The sequence below is a fragment of the Camelus bactrianus genome, chromosome 9, assembly GCF_048773025.1.
Source record: "Camelus bactrianus isolate YW-2024 breed Bactrian camel chromosome 9, ASM4877302v1, whole genome shotgun sequence".
Classification (NCBI taxonomy): Eukaryota; Metazoa; Chordata; class Mammalia; order Artiodactyla; family Camelidae; genus Camelus; species Camelus bactrianus.
This window is the reverse complement of record NC_133547.1, coordinates 50,004,147-50,020,232: the sequence shown is the minus strand read 5'-3', so window position 1 is coordinate 50,020,232 and position 16,086 is coordinate 50,004,147. Positions and strand designations below refer to the sequence as shown.

Genomic DNA, 16,086 nt, shown 5'->3' with positions numbered 1-16,086 from the left:
GTTTGTTTTTCCCTTGAGTTTTATGGGAAGATATTTTCCTATTTGAGAATTTCAGCTACTTGGTACTTACCCTATACAAAGATTTCTTATTATAGCTTTGGAATATTGGGGGTAGAGATTCTTCTAAAAATTGCTTTTTAAAAGTGTTTTAGGAAAGATCAGTTCATTCAGCAGTTTCGTAGATCCTTTTAAAAGAGCTACCCAGAAAGGAATTATAAAGAGATTAAAGAGAATTTTGTAATAGGTTTTGAGAACAACATTACCTTAAAATTCTGGATGAAATGAATAAATTAGGGCAATAGAGTCAATCCTGACAGGAGAGGACCCCTGTTTTACCATGTGTTCCCCTCTATCTCAAAGACACATCTATTTCCTAACATCTGGGTGCTGCAGCTCATACAACCGCTCACCGGAGAAGTAGGGCAAAGATGCTGTGAAGATGGAACGATTAGGAGGAGCGACTGAAGGACTGAAATCATCATGAGGTGGTGCTGTCGCCACCATCTCTTTATCACTATGAAAATAAACAACCTTTGAAAACAGACGGGAGACAACCATTGCTCAACTTGTCATAACTTATTACATATTTGACTGTCAATTTGTATTTAAAAAACCAACGAGCTGCCCGGGAGGTTGAGCAAATTTGAGAGGAGAATTCGACCGCATTTCAAATCAAGCCTGTGCTAATTGCAGCTACACAGAGGCCCCCCTGGCTGCGATTAAAGGAAAGCGGGTAACTGTCTCAAAATTTCAGGCGTTCTGTCTCAAAATTTCAGGCGTTCTCACTTTTAAGAACAAAATCGTCGTCCTATTTAAAGGTACCTACACATCTCAGACCTGAATCAGAAGTATATCCTTTCTGCTACTTCGATTCAGCACTTTCCCAAAAAAATATACTCACTGGGCAACCAAAACACTCGGTGGCTGACATATTGCAGTGACTTATGGTGACACCATCAGTGGCCCCAAAAGCCTAGTATTTGGGGGGAAAAAAAAGCCTAGTATTTGGGAAATGGGTCATCAGTTTCTCGCCTGCACCTGTCCCTTTTTATTTTGGTCCATCCCCTAAATATATTGTGCTATTTGGTTAATGAAAATGGCAACTTCCACACAATTTTTAAATTCCACAACGTTTTCTAGCTTATGTGTGGAGATTAGTCCGCTTATACTCCTTTACCAGTTACCTATTGCTGCATAACGATACACACTCAAACTTAGTGGCTAAAGACAACAGCCATTTGTTTTTTCATGAGTTTGCAAGTTGAGATGGGTTCAGTGGGGTGGTTCTCTTGCTGGTCTTGCCTGAGGTTGGCCATGTGGCTGCCATCACGTGTGGCTGAACTGGTCCAAGATGGCCTCAACCTTCACGTCTAATGGTTAGTGAAGGATATCAGTTCCCAGACAGGTGGCCCCTCCAGCAGGACAGCCCAGATATCTTTAGTTGGTGGCTGGGTTCCAGGAGGACGAGCTTCAGTGAACAAGCACTTCCAAACCTCTGTTCCACTGGCCAAAGAACGTCACAGGCTAAGCCCACACTCTAGGTGGAAGGGATGATATAAGAATGTATTTAAAAGGAGGTGTGGCTTGCTAGGGTTGTCCCACAAATGGGACAATCTTACCATCTGATAGAAAGATTGTTTCTGAATTCAAGACAATTTAGGTGAATCAAAATCAACTTGAATATTTGAAATTATCTGAAGAACTGACCATGTGTTTCCACTTTTCTCTAAATTAGTGCCCTCTAGTTCCAGGCTAACGCAACAACATTTACTTTTTAGAATAATACTAAGTATTTAACAAAACGTATTTATTTTCTTTAATCTTTACTTCCTTCTTTTTCAGAGAAGATTATTTGTGGCAGCATAGAATTGCAAACCCAAAATGACTATGTTTCAAACAAGACGGGCTTTTACTTTTCTTTCATTTATTTCTTGCTCATGTAAACAAAGCCAAAGGGAGGAATTCCAGGCTTCCCTTGAAACTTCATGGTCATCAGAGACTCAGGGACTGAAATTCTTTCTGTCTTTCTGCTCTTATTTTCTATCATGTAGCTTCCATTTAAAAGGCCACCTCATGGTCTAAAATAGCTGCTGAAGCTGTAGTCATCACATCTGCATTTCAGGCAGCAGGAACTGAGGAAAGGGGGTGTTATAAAAGCACACACATTCTGGATGAGATCTCTTTAAGGAACCTTTCTGGGAGTCTCACACACATTACTTCTAACTATAGCTCATTGTCTAAACCTTAATTCATGGCCACAGTAGCTGGCAGAGAAACTGGGACATCTAGTATCTCAGCTAGTCAGCAATGTGGCAACTAAAATCAGAGTTACTAAAGAAGAAAGAAAGAATGGGTACTGGGCAGCAACTCACAGTTGGGGCCATAGTCTCTTTCCTAAAGCAGGGTTCAAATCCTGTTTCAAGGGGTGACTAGCTATATGATCTTCTTGGTCTTTGCTTCCTCACCCTACAGTGGGTTTAGCAACACAACATACCTCCTGGAGTCATTGTAGGATCAGATAAGTTACTGCATAACACCTGCGTTACATATTTGTGTCACTGCATCTCTACTGCCTCCCACTTTGCTGGGGCTGGGGCTGCACAGGGGAACTTCCCTGTCCTAACAGGGAGGTGGAAGGAAGAAGGGCGAGCTCTTTCTAGTGGATGTGCCATTTTCCTACCTTGCAATCACCAGAGGATTTAGTAACAACATTTAGTCTTTGTCTTTGGGGAAAAGAATTGCCACTACCTACAGTCAAAATCAAAGGTTGAAAACTGGTGAGCCCTGTCATGTTTGGCCTTCTCTGTCCCACTCAGTGGTCTTTTGTTTGTTTTTTTAATTTGAACTAGTGTCCAACATGTAAATATTTTGGTATATATGGAAAATCCATATAGGAAAATCCAAATTCCCACCTTTTCTTGAAAAATAAAAAGGTCTGTCTCCTCCAGACTTGCATTTCAAAAATAAAGCAATTACCTTGGACTAAAAGATAGCTGCCCCTTAGGTGGGACATCCACCCTCCAATTTGCCACAGTCCTCACCACTCGCAATTGTATCAAAATCATGTTACTCATGTAAGTTACCTGTGTGGGTGTTGGGTGAGCATTTGAGCTTCTCACCTCAGGCCCAGCTCCCATAACTTTGCTCTGGGAATGGGGCCAGAGAGTCACACCCTTGGGGCCAGTGGGTCTGGGCTGCTGTCAGAAGAGAGGCCAAAGGTCATTGGCATCTTTATCAAAACTCACATTATTAAGAACTTTCTAGGTCTGATACACAGCCTGACCACCATGTGAAAAATATGAGGAGTCTTTTTGCTGATGAATGACAATCCCTAAATAATTGGAGGACAGAGGAAAGTGCCCCCCAAAGGAACAAAACTAAATCTCCAGGCTAGATCTAAGCCTGCTTTTCCCCTTCCTGGCTCCCCGAAGTCAGAGTCAAAGCACCTCTTTTCTCTCCTGAGGATCTGGGCAGGACTTTCTTCAACAGTCTCCTCACCCAGAGCAGAGAGCTCACCCCCTTCTCCCATTCCACCTGCTAATAGCGTGTTTTGGAGATAAGCAAAAAAACTGAAAGTGAATTATGAGGAGCAGCTTCCAATTGGGCAGCCCCTCAAATGGCGATAAAGCAGGTCTGAAATGCTAATGTAGGTCAATGGTGAAATAAGACATTATTTACGATTCATCACATGGGTGACTTTTCAGGATGCATGCACTACAGAATGTGTGCTGCCTCCGGATACCTATCAGATTGGTTGAGTATCTTTTGTCAACTAATCTTTGACAGTTTCCCTATTAATTCCTGTGAACATGGAAACACTGACAAGACCAGAGGAGGCTGCTTCATGCACGCCTGTGCCCAACAGAAGCTTTTAGGCTTATCTAAGGGAAGAGAGGAATTGTTTCCTTATGAGATTTTAATTCATCCCTGCTTCTGCAGACCCTGGCTGTGAGTCCCAGAACTAGGATGAGTTGAACCCTAAGGGATGGGGTCCCCCAAGACATCTGGCTCACCACCATCCCACACAGTAATGAGTCCCCCCAGAACTGAGTTGCAAATTGCAGCAGTCAATAAAAATAACAATAAAACTCTCATCTCTTCAGTATTTACCACTGCCCAGACAGACTTCATATTCCTTAATTTATACATTCTCAATGGAGATAATATCACCTCCAAGGGGGAGAAAATTGGTACTTGGGTGAACATTCAAAATTAGAGATATTGCAATGATTCGTGGCCCTCAAAGGGCTATCATACACAAACAGATATCTATGGGGAGCAAGTAGGAAAAAATATCTAAGAAGACTCTTGGTGGGTTGATAATGAAAAAAATAAAGATTGAGAAATTCTGCATTAATTCATTCAATGCCCACGACAGCCGGTTAAGGGAGATGCTGTTTTGTAAATGAAAAAAGTTGGAGTTTCACGAAGTAAAGGAATTTGTCCAAGGATGCTCCAACAGTTCCTGGTGAGGCCAGGATTTGAAAGTAGACACTCCACATCCTCACCGGTGCCTTTGACACCGTTCCACCTGCATTTGCTCACCTGGTTCTCTCTTTGCTGCTAAGGACCGTTTTGAGAGAACTGGGTTGTGTCCACATGCATGGTTGGAAAGCAGCTGCAGACTGGTTGACCGGTAAGGAGCTGAATGTCCCAGGCCACTGGAGTCACAGTGGCAGCCGGTCACACATCTGTGCTCTGACAGTCATGGCCATGAGATATGTATGTATCTGGAAGCAGAATTTGTCCTGTAGGGACCCTCTCATTCTGGCTTGCTCAGGGCTGTCTCGGCAGGCCCCCAGTCCCAGGCAAACTGGCTGTTTATTCATCCCACATTGAGAACTCCAGTTGAGCATTTGGAACCAGGATGCCCAGAACCCCTTCAACCTGAAGGATTTCAAGACAAATTATTTTCAAGTTAGCATCTGTCAGACTAGACATACATTGAAATGCTTCTGTGTCCCCTTCACAAGTTGAGATGCTGATAGTTAAGGGCTTCCTTTCTTTCACGGGTGAAAATAAATAAGAAGGAGTGGGTTATGTCATGCAATGTCCACTTAGGATCTTCCAAGGCCAAATTCAAGGTGTAGGTAAGGCTGGGCTCTTATATGGTGGCTCCGGGAAGGAATCTGCTTACCAGCTGATTGAGGTTGTTGGTAGAATTCAGTTCTTTGCAGTCAGTCCCGGCATGCTCCCTCCTCCTACTCAAAGTCCTGGGAATTTGAGCAAGAGTCTTTGGGGTCATTTTAGAAGTCAGCCAACCACAGACCTTGTTGCAAATGGATAAGGCTGAGCGAGCCACTGAGAGGGCTTCGTGCAGAGTCGTGATCTCTTCTTAGTAACCTTTGAGGCACATGGCAGAGATAGTTTAGTCACAGAGATCAGCGTTTGGGTGCACTAGATGTACTACCTCCACTCATGGGTTGGATGTTCTATGATAAGTGCCATGTGTCACATCCGGGGAGCTCAGTTGGTGACGCCTGCCATCTCTGATCATGTTGATTTTTATGTTTGGCATCCCCCTGAAAAGCAGACATTTGCCTTGACTGTACTCTCAGAAATCGATGCCAAACATAGACTTGAATGTCTGTGTCTTGATATATTATTCACTTATAGGAATATCCCTTTTTAAAAAAAGAAAAAGGAGTCTGACACTTTTGATCACGTGAAGGAAATGAAATTTCAAGAACAGAAGAAATTTGTCACCTGCGGCACTGGGCGAGCTGTCTTTTGGAACCTCTCGCTCTCGAGGCCGGCTGACCTTTCCTGGAGATTGAAAACAGCCCCTCCCCTTCAGATCTGCCCTCCGCTTCTCCAGGGTGTGACTGTGCTTGAAGTCACAAGGAAGCAAAACTTCAAACACTAGCTTCAAGGTCAAGACACCAGGCGGCACTTTTCTTTAATCAGAGAAATGCAGCCAAGAGGAAGGGACAATCCGGCCAAGACGGAATCCTCATAATTGTTGATCAGGCTGTCACATCAGCCACCATGCCTTTCGATGAAAGGAAATAACAGGCCAACTTGAGGCGTTCAACCAGCGGCCTGTAATTCTTTTATTTGGCTTTGGAGGAACCACTGCTAGTTCATCTGGCTCCGGGAGTGACAGAGTGATTATCATTTATTTTGACACTCGGGAGAATACTGCAACGGGGGAGAGACAGAAATGTACTATGTGGAGGACCCACACTTGTGTCTATCATGTAATTATCATTTCTCTGCCGTCGGGAAGCGCACCTAGGCACAAGATAAGCACGGACGAGAAGCTGACAGGCTGATGGAAAGGAATGAGCCCTTCTTCTCAGAGTCCAGGATGTGGGCTTGGGCAGGGTAAAGCCATGGGTGGCACCTACAGGCACTGGAACAACCGTCCTGGTGCCCACCTGCCCGATGTCAGCCCTGGACTTGGAATTGGTGTCTGGGGCTGAATCCAGGTCCAACAAGGGCTTCTGGGAGGGGTGAGGGGAAGAGCTCAGAGGTGCCAGGGAAGCCTGCCTGGTTATGAAATATGTTCAGGCAATGTTGTCCCTTCTTCTCAATAACAAGTCGTCCACTGCTCTGGTCGCTGTGGAATATGGCAGAACTGCAACGAACTGCAACGAACTGCAATGAACTGCAACGTGCAATTCTCCCCAGAGAACACTGATGGAGGGCCCACTGTGTGTCAGCACCTGAGCTTATCAAGATGAACAAAACCCTTCTGCCCCACAAGGGTTCAAATGTAGGACCGCGTGACCCATCACATGAAGATGTCCTTAAGGTTTAGAAGAGGCTCCCTCAACAGAGAAGTCTGGTAAAAGCTACAGACTCCATTCTCTCCTGGAGATTTACAACATGCATTTGCTTATTAAGGACGCCAGGAAGTCCTCCAGGAGGGAGACCTGCTTAACTGTGCTTACTGTGTATTTCTCAAATGTATTTTTCTGCTGAGCCCACAGAACCAGAGTTCCCTGGAAACAATGGTAGGAAATGCTGGTTTCGGAGGCTTATCTAGCCATGGCAGGACCTGGAAGTCTGAAAATCATGATCCAGCCCCAGGGGAGGAGCTGACAAGAGCAGGGTGTCAGGCACACCAGATGGTCTGGGGCTCAGGATAGATCCTTGATCCTAGAGGAAGACTAGGGTGCCCTATGGAGAAGCAGTGGTGGCTACAGAATGTGTGTGTGTGTGTGTGTGTGTGCGTGCCCGCGTGCACCTGGGTGCACGTACGTGTGTATGTGTTAGCAGAGATTTAGGATCTCCCCCATAGAAACCCAAATCTATGAACACAGACCATGGACAAGGTGAGAGGGAGAAGGTGAGGCAGGGCGACTCAGAGACGATGGGCAACGGGACTCGTCCTCTCTGTGGGCTGCTTCATCCTGAGCTCCTGGGCTCCTGAGCTCCTTCGTCTGCGGCATTGCCTGCACGTCAGGTTCAGACCCCAGGGCAGGTTGATGACAAAGGCCTCCCCACCTGGAACACTGACACAGCAGGCACTGGGCCAAGTTACTTAATACATTATCCTGTTACATGCTTACGAGGACCAAAGAAAACAGTGTTGATAATATCCTCATGTTATGAGGGGATGAATGGGAAGCTAAGGCTTGGAGAAGATTGATTAACTTGCCCAAGTTCACACAGTTAAGACTTGAACCTAGACGTTACCCAAGGTGGTTTCCTGCCATGCTGCAAACCTATCTGGGTGACTCAAGCACTATCATTCTCCGCTGAGTGGGCCTCAGAAGTAAGTCCAGGTTCAAGGCTGGGTGAAGACCAAGGCAGGGCTTAAGACCAAGTTCACTTGCTCCCTAACAGTTCCTTAAAATGAAAGGCATTTTCTGTGTCATGCTGGGAATATTCCAGGAGCACTTTTTCCTATTTCATGTTAGCAAGTCTGTGAAAAATCACAACCAAGAACAAAACTATCCATGAATGTCCTGGTGGAAACTGAAAATTTGTCAACCTGAGAGGTCTTTTCTTCCCTTCCCAAGAAACCATGAGAGTCACAAACCGTGACAACCTCATTTTTAATACTTTCTTCTGCTTGTTTGTGTCTGACTTCCACTAAAAGTAGATTAGATTACATGGGGCACAGTCAAGAGTTCGTTAGACACTGACAAAGTGCAAGGCACTAGGTCGTGCATACTTACCCAGAGACCATTTCCCATGGAATCGATGCTGGGGAGGCCTCCTTCCAGGCCTTTGCCCACACGGAGCTCACTGAGTATGTCCCAGGGCGAGCTGTGGGCCTGGGAACTGCCTCTGATTTCTGACGGAGGCCCTCAAGTAGGCCTGTTTTCTAGACCAGAGAGACAAATGAGTATACCTTTCACGCTAACTGGGACAGACTGGGCGTGGCTGCGTGGACCACTGCGTGGAGAAAGAACCCTGATCCACTGGGTGGGAAACAAAGCACAGAAACCAAGTGGCTTGCTGACATCTTCCAAAGGCAAGGGGAGAGGAAGCTGACTGCACGTGCCCAGAATTTTCTGTTCTTACACCAGATCTTGAGGCCAGCCTGGTGATAATTTCAGAAAGAAACAAAGAAGGACAAAGACACAATGTGGAATAGAAGAGGTGTCTGGATGCATCTGGCCTAGTGGTAATATTGGTGAAATCAACTGAGACTATTTAACAAATCAACCCAACCTCAGGATGGTCCGATCCTTCTCATTTGCCTCATCCTTCAGACCTAATGGCTGATAATCTGATTCTGATGATGGAAAAAAAAGTAATTAAGTGGCTTTGATGGTTTGAAAGCGCTGTTACAAAAGGGAAAGGAATACCGAGATGGCGGCTGAGCTAGATGGATTCTGTGTTTCCGCTGAGCTTGAATATTTTCTGTATGTGAATATTCCTTCCGGTAACTATAGGTCTATGGCTTCCGTCTCTTACCAGTTAGCTCACATGTTGTGAGTCCAGAGGATTTGGAATCAGAAGGTGGGTCCTTACATTCGTGGAAAAGTAAACCACAATTTAAAATGATGGTTGGGCAGGTCACCCTGAGCCAAGTGTGGTGGCTTGAAATTGTCAAGATCAGCAAGCAGATGTGCCCAATTCTGCCCTAGATCATGATTCTGTTGGTATTTGTAATTATGATCCCTTTAAATTAAATTTAACCACAAAAGCAATACATTCTCCTTGTAAGAATGATGAAAACATTACAGACTGGTCCAACATCTTCCCTGATCACTACGGGTAACCCTAGCCATCTCTCTCCTCTGCCCTGATTTAACCACCAGAGCCAGTGTGAAGTTCACCCTTGTACACATTTATGAGCATAAACTGTACCTGCAGAATAGATGCATAAAGCTGGTGGAATTTTCTGTGTGCCAATATGTTCACAAAAATGATGTCATAGCGTGGGTAACATCCTTCTCCAGCCTGATATTTTTCAATCATGGCGAGCCCTCCATATTAAAACACATTAGAGCTACAGCCTTTTTAACTACTGCAGAAGATTTCACAGGGACTGGATACCATAATTTTGGCGATTCCTCTGTGTTGGACAGTCAGGTTGTTTCCAAATGTTTCACCGTAGTGGAGAATCCTCCATGAACATCCCGACAAAAACCCCTTGTGGACACGTGCAAGTGTTTCTTGTGGGTAGATGCCCTAAGAGTAAATGCATTTTTTTTAACTAGTTGCTTTTCAGTTGTCTTCCAGAGACAGTTGCGCTTCCTATCAGCTATGTGTGAGCAAGGCCTGGTATCTGACACCCTTCTCAATCCTTGTCATAAACGAATAGCCTGTGCAACCCTTTTCTTCACATTGTCTGTGTCTCTCAAGTGCCTAAATCCTTGTGGCCGCGTACAGGGTGCTCAGACAACACTTGCTCCCCTTCCTTTAGCCGGAATTAACCAGAATACCTTGCCCTTCGAGGTCCCCTCTCTGCCCTTTGCTCACACCTACTCACCCCTCTGGCATCTGCATCGAGGACCTTCCCTGAGCCCTGGTTAGACAAGGCAGTTCTGCATATTCACAACGCCCTCGCTCAGCGCCCGCAAACGCTTTATTATTTTCATACGTTATTTCTCCCACTTACGGCTGATCTGCCGGACACCAGGGAATGTGCCTTTCTGCACCTCTATTTCCCCAGCACCCACCCCAGTGCCCCCCATAAGGTAGGCACTCAATAAACGCTTTTAAAATGAAGGCCATTGTCACAGAGCCACATCTACCATGGAATGAAAACCTATGGAAATAAACAGCATGTCAGCAGAAGGAAAAATTAAGCTGTCAATCTGCTGAACAGCAAAGATTTCTTGTCTTTATTTCAGCTCTTTCAACATGATGGAGCAGAGAGGGAGCAGGGAAGGAAAGCTAAAACTTATCAAAGGCAGGGAATGCTTTACTTTTTTTTAATTTGGAAAGTGACTGACACATTGTTCCACCGTGATTGCCTTGCCGGGGGGAGGGGCTCTGCCCATCGCTGTTCCCCAGGTGACCATCTCCTGCTCTCCGTCCCGCCCCCTTAGGGACTACAGTGATGCGGATGACAGCCTTTGACGCAGACGACCCGGCCACGGATAATGCCCTCCTGCGGTACAACATCCGTCAGCAGACACCTGACAAGCCATCTCCCAACATGTTCTACATCGATCCTGAGAAAGGAGACATTGTCACCGTCGTGTCACCTGCCCTGCTGGACCGAGAGGTGAGCCAAGTGGTACACAACTTCTTTCTCATGAGACTCGAACGTGGCTTTCACATGAGGGGAGATGTAGGGCTTTAGTCAATGGCACTTTATATGGTAAAAGCAGAAATGAGAAATTCACACATGGTTGGATGGGGAAAACCTGTAAGGGAGATGAGTATTATGTGACCCAAACACTCACACACGCTGGAAAAGCCACATCCTTTGCTGTTATTTGTATTCAACCCGATGCCTGTTTCCTTACCGACCACTTATTCTTGAGGCCCGGGGGCTCATGGACCTACCTCTCTGCACCTTTCTGCCAAGAGGGAGCAGGAGAGAGGTGACTGTCCGAGGTTCCTGACCCTCTCCTTGTCAGTGTCAGGTGTCAGAAGCCAATTCTTTCTTTCTCAGACCCTCCGCTGCCTGCACCAGCGTTTTCCCCTCGAGCCTCTCTCATCCTTCAGTCCTGTGAGGCTGTCTCTCTGGGGAACCTCATCTACCTTCCAGGTCAGGTGTCACACCAGGTGTGCCACGGGCCTCCATCAGCCCACGTGCCTGCTCTTTGGTTTGGCCAAGGGTGTTTTCAAGTTTTCATCTTAGTTGCCATATCAAAATATTTCAATTTCATATTTCTTTTTTTAAAATTCCACTCGCCAGCCTGAAAATCAGAAAGGCTGGAAACTGGGGGCCCAGTTTCCACAGGTGGAGGATTAGCCATACCAGCTGTGACACTCCCAGGAGGAAGAGGATTATGTCAGCTTGTACCCCCGCATAGTCTCAGTCCTTAGCTCACGAGAGGTGTTCACAAAATCTTTTTTGAGCAATGAATGGAAGGAAAGATGTGGGGAGGAGAGAGAGCTGGGCAGCATGGAGTGTCTGACATCTCTGTGTGCACAGGCCACGGTCTGGCAGGGGGCTCTTCCATCGCCTGGTGTGTTGGGGGCTGGGGTGCAGCCTCCGGACCCAGATGCACACACAGGGCCGAGAGCGAGACCAGCCATTCCTCACCCACTCTGGGCAACGTGAAAATGCTAGAAGGCAGCTCACCAGTTCCCCAAGTAGCCAGCTGTGTGACCTTGAGCAAGTCATTAAACCTCCCTGAGCCCGTTTCCTTATTAGTAATGACTGATAATGACATCTGCATTACCAACTATATCACCTTTTTGAGATGTGCACAACCCCTCTCCTTTTGTAAATAGCAAAGCTTTGTACCAACAGTCATTACCACTCGTCACACTTTCTCTGACTGCAGAGAACTCAGGCTCCGGTGCCCATCAGTCACTGCTGAGAGGTTTGCATACTGTTTACTCACGTGTCACAGATATAAGAAGAGTCTCCCCAAATTGTGCAAACCGCGTTCACTTTATTCTGTGGGTTGTACCTCTTCGCTTTTGCTAGTGCTGGGCTGGGTCTTATGGCAGTTCCTTGGATTCACAGCTGAGGCATGAGAGCAGCTGCAGTGACCGCTTACTGTCCTTGCCTTAGTGTAAGCTCGGGGTTAGTAGACCTCAAGTTTGACTTGGTAACATGGTGTATTTTCCATTACAAGCTCTTCCATTTGCTTTTTCTGAAACCATACCACAATATACACTTCCTAAAGAAAGAGATCTTGGTTCTTTGTCCCATCTCTGTATTCTCATTTCCAGACATAGTGCCACGTCAATAATAGACACTCAGTAAAGATATGTTGGATTGATGGATGGATGGATGGATGAATGGAGGGATGAAGGGATGGATGGAGGGATGAAGGGATAGAGGGAGTGATGGATGGATGGATGGCTCCTCTTCCTTCAGCATGGGTATATAACCAGAAGAAATGGTTTTATTTTATCTGAGAGCTTACTCTTTCCCTTGTGTAATCATCCAGTAATCTAATTTATTCACCTTATACCTACCCAGTGTCAGGAAATGCACTAGCCTCTAAGAAATACCTTGGTGAATAGGAGGGTCATCAGGATCTGAGTCTCTTGCTTCAATGTTTGAGGAAATGTTTGGAGAAAATAAGAACCATATATCCTACTAAACGAAATTGGGTTCATTGGGGGCACTGTTTTATTCTTTTCTGTAACCATACTCAGCCCCTCATTCTGACAGCTCTATCTGTGTTTTTAAACTATGTCAGACTGCACTACAAAATAAAATCAGATAAAGGTCCCTAACATTTGATAAATGGTTTATTTAGTTGATCATCTTGGCTCTGCTAGACTGAAATTCATCAGCTGAAATCTGCCAGCTTTTCTGAACACAGCCACAGTTTGCCACCACTCAGCATAGCTAATGGTCAGTTTGCTGAGCGTTGGGGAGGGTTGTTTTCTTTTTCTTGCTTTGTTTCTTTTCTTTTCTTTTCTTTTTTTTTTTTTTTTTTTTTTGCAAATGGAAACAGTCTTTAAATGAGGCCCTTAAAATGCAATCTTAACATTTGCATTGTGAGTGTATAGTTTGTCTTTTCAAAGAGTTTGAGCTGAGTACCTCTCTTTGTCTGAATTCGCCTTCATCTTATTGTGTATTATCTTCCAGAAAAATCTAAGAAAAATGATAGCCTGTCCATAAAAATGTACATACAATAAAAGCTGTTAGGACTGTGAATGTAATTTATTTTCTATTTTTAACCAATAAAGGATTTTCTGAAACTTTATAATGCCCCCAATTTTTAGGCCAAATGTGGAAACTGAGAGAATTTCCTTCCTTCTTTCCATGAGAAGTGTCACCCAAGGACTTATTTTCAGATTTAAGTGCATTTATTTGCTATGAGAGATTCAAGAGTCCTGAAATATGTCAGGGAAGAAAACTGAAGAGTGTTGATGGGAACATCGTATGCAAAATAGTCAGTGAAATCGAATGTGTATCTGCAGGTTGAAAGGGAACTTTGTGTTTGGTCAAGATGATCCCACTTAAACTGTTGTCACATTCTGCATCTCCAGAAACATCCTACAGAAATGTGTGAAAATGACGATATCAAGTCAAGCTGCCTGGATAAAAAATCATCACCATAATAAGGGATGGCCTTGAATGAAATCTAGAAGTAGTCATCTTAGTCTCAGGAAAATAAATGTTTTGAGGCCGCTCTGATCTAATGCTAATACTTTACTCATTTTCTTACAATACTTACTCATGTTTAAAACATTGGCAGTAATTGCACACGATTCAATCACGCTGTCAGGAATATTCTCTTTCTTTGTTTTGGTGGGTGGGACCAGAATTATTTAATAAGAGCGTCCTCTCCATTTCTGCAAGCTATTTACTCATAAATATTTTGGTCAGGATAATTTCCTCCTTTTGGGGGGTATCACTTGCTGCTGAGAAAACAGAAGGGGGAAAAAGTAGATGTAAATAAATTGTCTTCCTATTTTTTAAATAACACATTATCCTTGCAAATGAAACACAGATGGTGAACCACCCTATGAGAATCGAATCCGCTTGCTGTGTTTTGACAGTAAATAGAAAAGGATGGGGCATCATAAGGCATGATGCGGAGCCCTGGGGTCTGAGATTCAGCTGCAATTATGCCAACCTGCTGATGGCAGTGGGGTTAGAGTCAGAAGGGCAGGGCCTTACCTTGGGGCCACCTCTTCTTCCCCACTCTGGATAGATTCTAGCAGGAAACCTTGATGAGTTACAGGACTCTACTTGTGACCCTACCCATTTGCCCCATACCTCCAAGGTTGGCCTAATCAACCCATGAAAGCTAAGGCTTTGTCCAGTCACCTAGCATGACCTCAGCTTAGCTGAAAACTGGTCTGAGAGGCGTAGGGCAAAGGCATGCATGCTGGCTTTAGACTCCACGGATTCAGAGCCCATCTCCACCTCCGATCAGCTACGAGAACTTGGGCTGATCACTCAGCCTCTGTAAACCTCAGTTTCTTCATCTGCCACGATGAGTCTAATCAGAGTCCCTGTCTGACAGGTTTATCAGGAAGATTAAATAAGATGTGTCAAGCACTTAGCAGGGTGCTTAATGTATCCATAAGCACCCTGTAAATATTAGTTGATATTACTTATTTTCATGGTGGACAATGTGAGGCTAGGATCGCATTCTTCTGAAGGGAGTGTATTTTTGCTTCTGCCCACATAGCAGAGAACCTGGCAGGCTCCTAACACTCAATGAAACACCAAGGTAATTTAGGTGCCAAAATGCAGGGACAAATGTTGACACTTAGGAACTGAGCACCTCCCAGTGTCTGCTATATCCAGGGTACAAGGCTGGACCTTAGGGAAGCGCTGACCGAGCTGACTGGTAAGGATGTAAAGCAGCAGCATGAACAGCAAACACACACAAAGATGTGCTATTTGAACTAAGCCTTGATGGATGAATGGAGATACACAGTGAGGGAAGGGCATCATGGGGAGAGGAATAGCATGAGCGAAGTCATGGCATGTTCACATGTTACTTGGAGAGAGAGTGGGGATTTGAGGGTGTGGTAAAGAGAGATACCAGAAGAGGGTGGGGAGTTGGTTCGAGATGGCAAAGGGCTTTGCGGATCATCCTAAGGACTGTGGACGTATCCCACTCTAAATGTGATACCACCAACCATGTTTCAGTATTCAACCCAGCCTTCCCAGAGCTGTGACTTGGAGAGAAGTCTGGGTAAAACTAAAGGAGAGGTGATCAGTGGAAAAGCACAGGCATTTTGAGGCAGACTTGAGGCTACTTAGAGGGTGATGAGTTGGTTCACAGAGATTTCCAGCCTTATCAAGGGGAGATAGGGAGTTACTGCTTGAATCTGAATTCCGCAGATTGTTAAAGAGATGAATAAACAACAGCCTATTTTGTCTTCTGTTCCTGTGCATCTTAAAGTGTGAGACAATCAGTAGTGCTCGGCACATGTTAAATCAAGAGACACTTAACTTTGTCGTTAAGAGAGATCCAACTTTTGGATCTGACAAATGTTTAATTCTCTAAACTTTTTCCTTTTTTCTTTCCTTTTATTTTTTTTTTCTCATATGTTAAAAGTCACTTAAAATGCAGGGTGGTGATCAATGCAGAGTTCTTCTGTTTTCTTCTGTCATTTCAAATCTCCCCCTCTTATTTTATGTGAAGTACCCTAAAAAAGCTGAAGAGCTTTTTCTTTTTTTGAGAAAAATTTCTTTTGGAGAGCAATTTATTTTTCTTTATTAGCCAAGAACTATGATTAGCGTGTTAAGGCAGGTTTCACATCATTGACAGATTTTCCAGTTATTGTACTTAAATAACATTGTTCTAAATTCAATCCCTATTGATTGTCCCAGTCATAGAGATACTTCTCAACATAGAAAGAATGTCTAGTTCAGTTCTGGCTTCAAACTGGAGGGGAGAACAAGGAAAATCTTTGCTACAACTGTAATAAGGGCAACCATCATTTAAGGAAAAAAAAAAACTTGATTGAGAACCTCTGGAAAGTAGCTATTTTATACTTACCTTTAATAGGCTCAGCTCTGGCCATGAACTGTTTTATTAGGATGCTACCACTGAAAAGCATTTTAAGTGAAGC

At 44.6% G+C, this 16,086-nt stretch overlaps 1 protein-coding gene across 2 annotated transcripts in view; it reads left to right on the top strand.

Annotated features, from left to right (window-relative positions):
• CDH13 (cadherin 13) overlaps positions 1-16,086 on the top strand; it is a 1,113,397-nt gene that overhangs the window by 881,620 nt on the left and 215,691 nt on the right. For both annotated transcript variants that reach the window (XM_074370357.1, XM_010967669.3), the window contains exon 7: positions 10,458-10,636. In XM_074370357.1, coding sequence (XP_074226458.1) covers positions 10,458-10,636 — 179 coding nt within the window. The remainder of the gene's footprint in view (positions 1-10,457; positions 10,637-16,086) is intronic.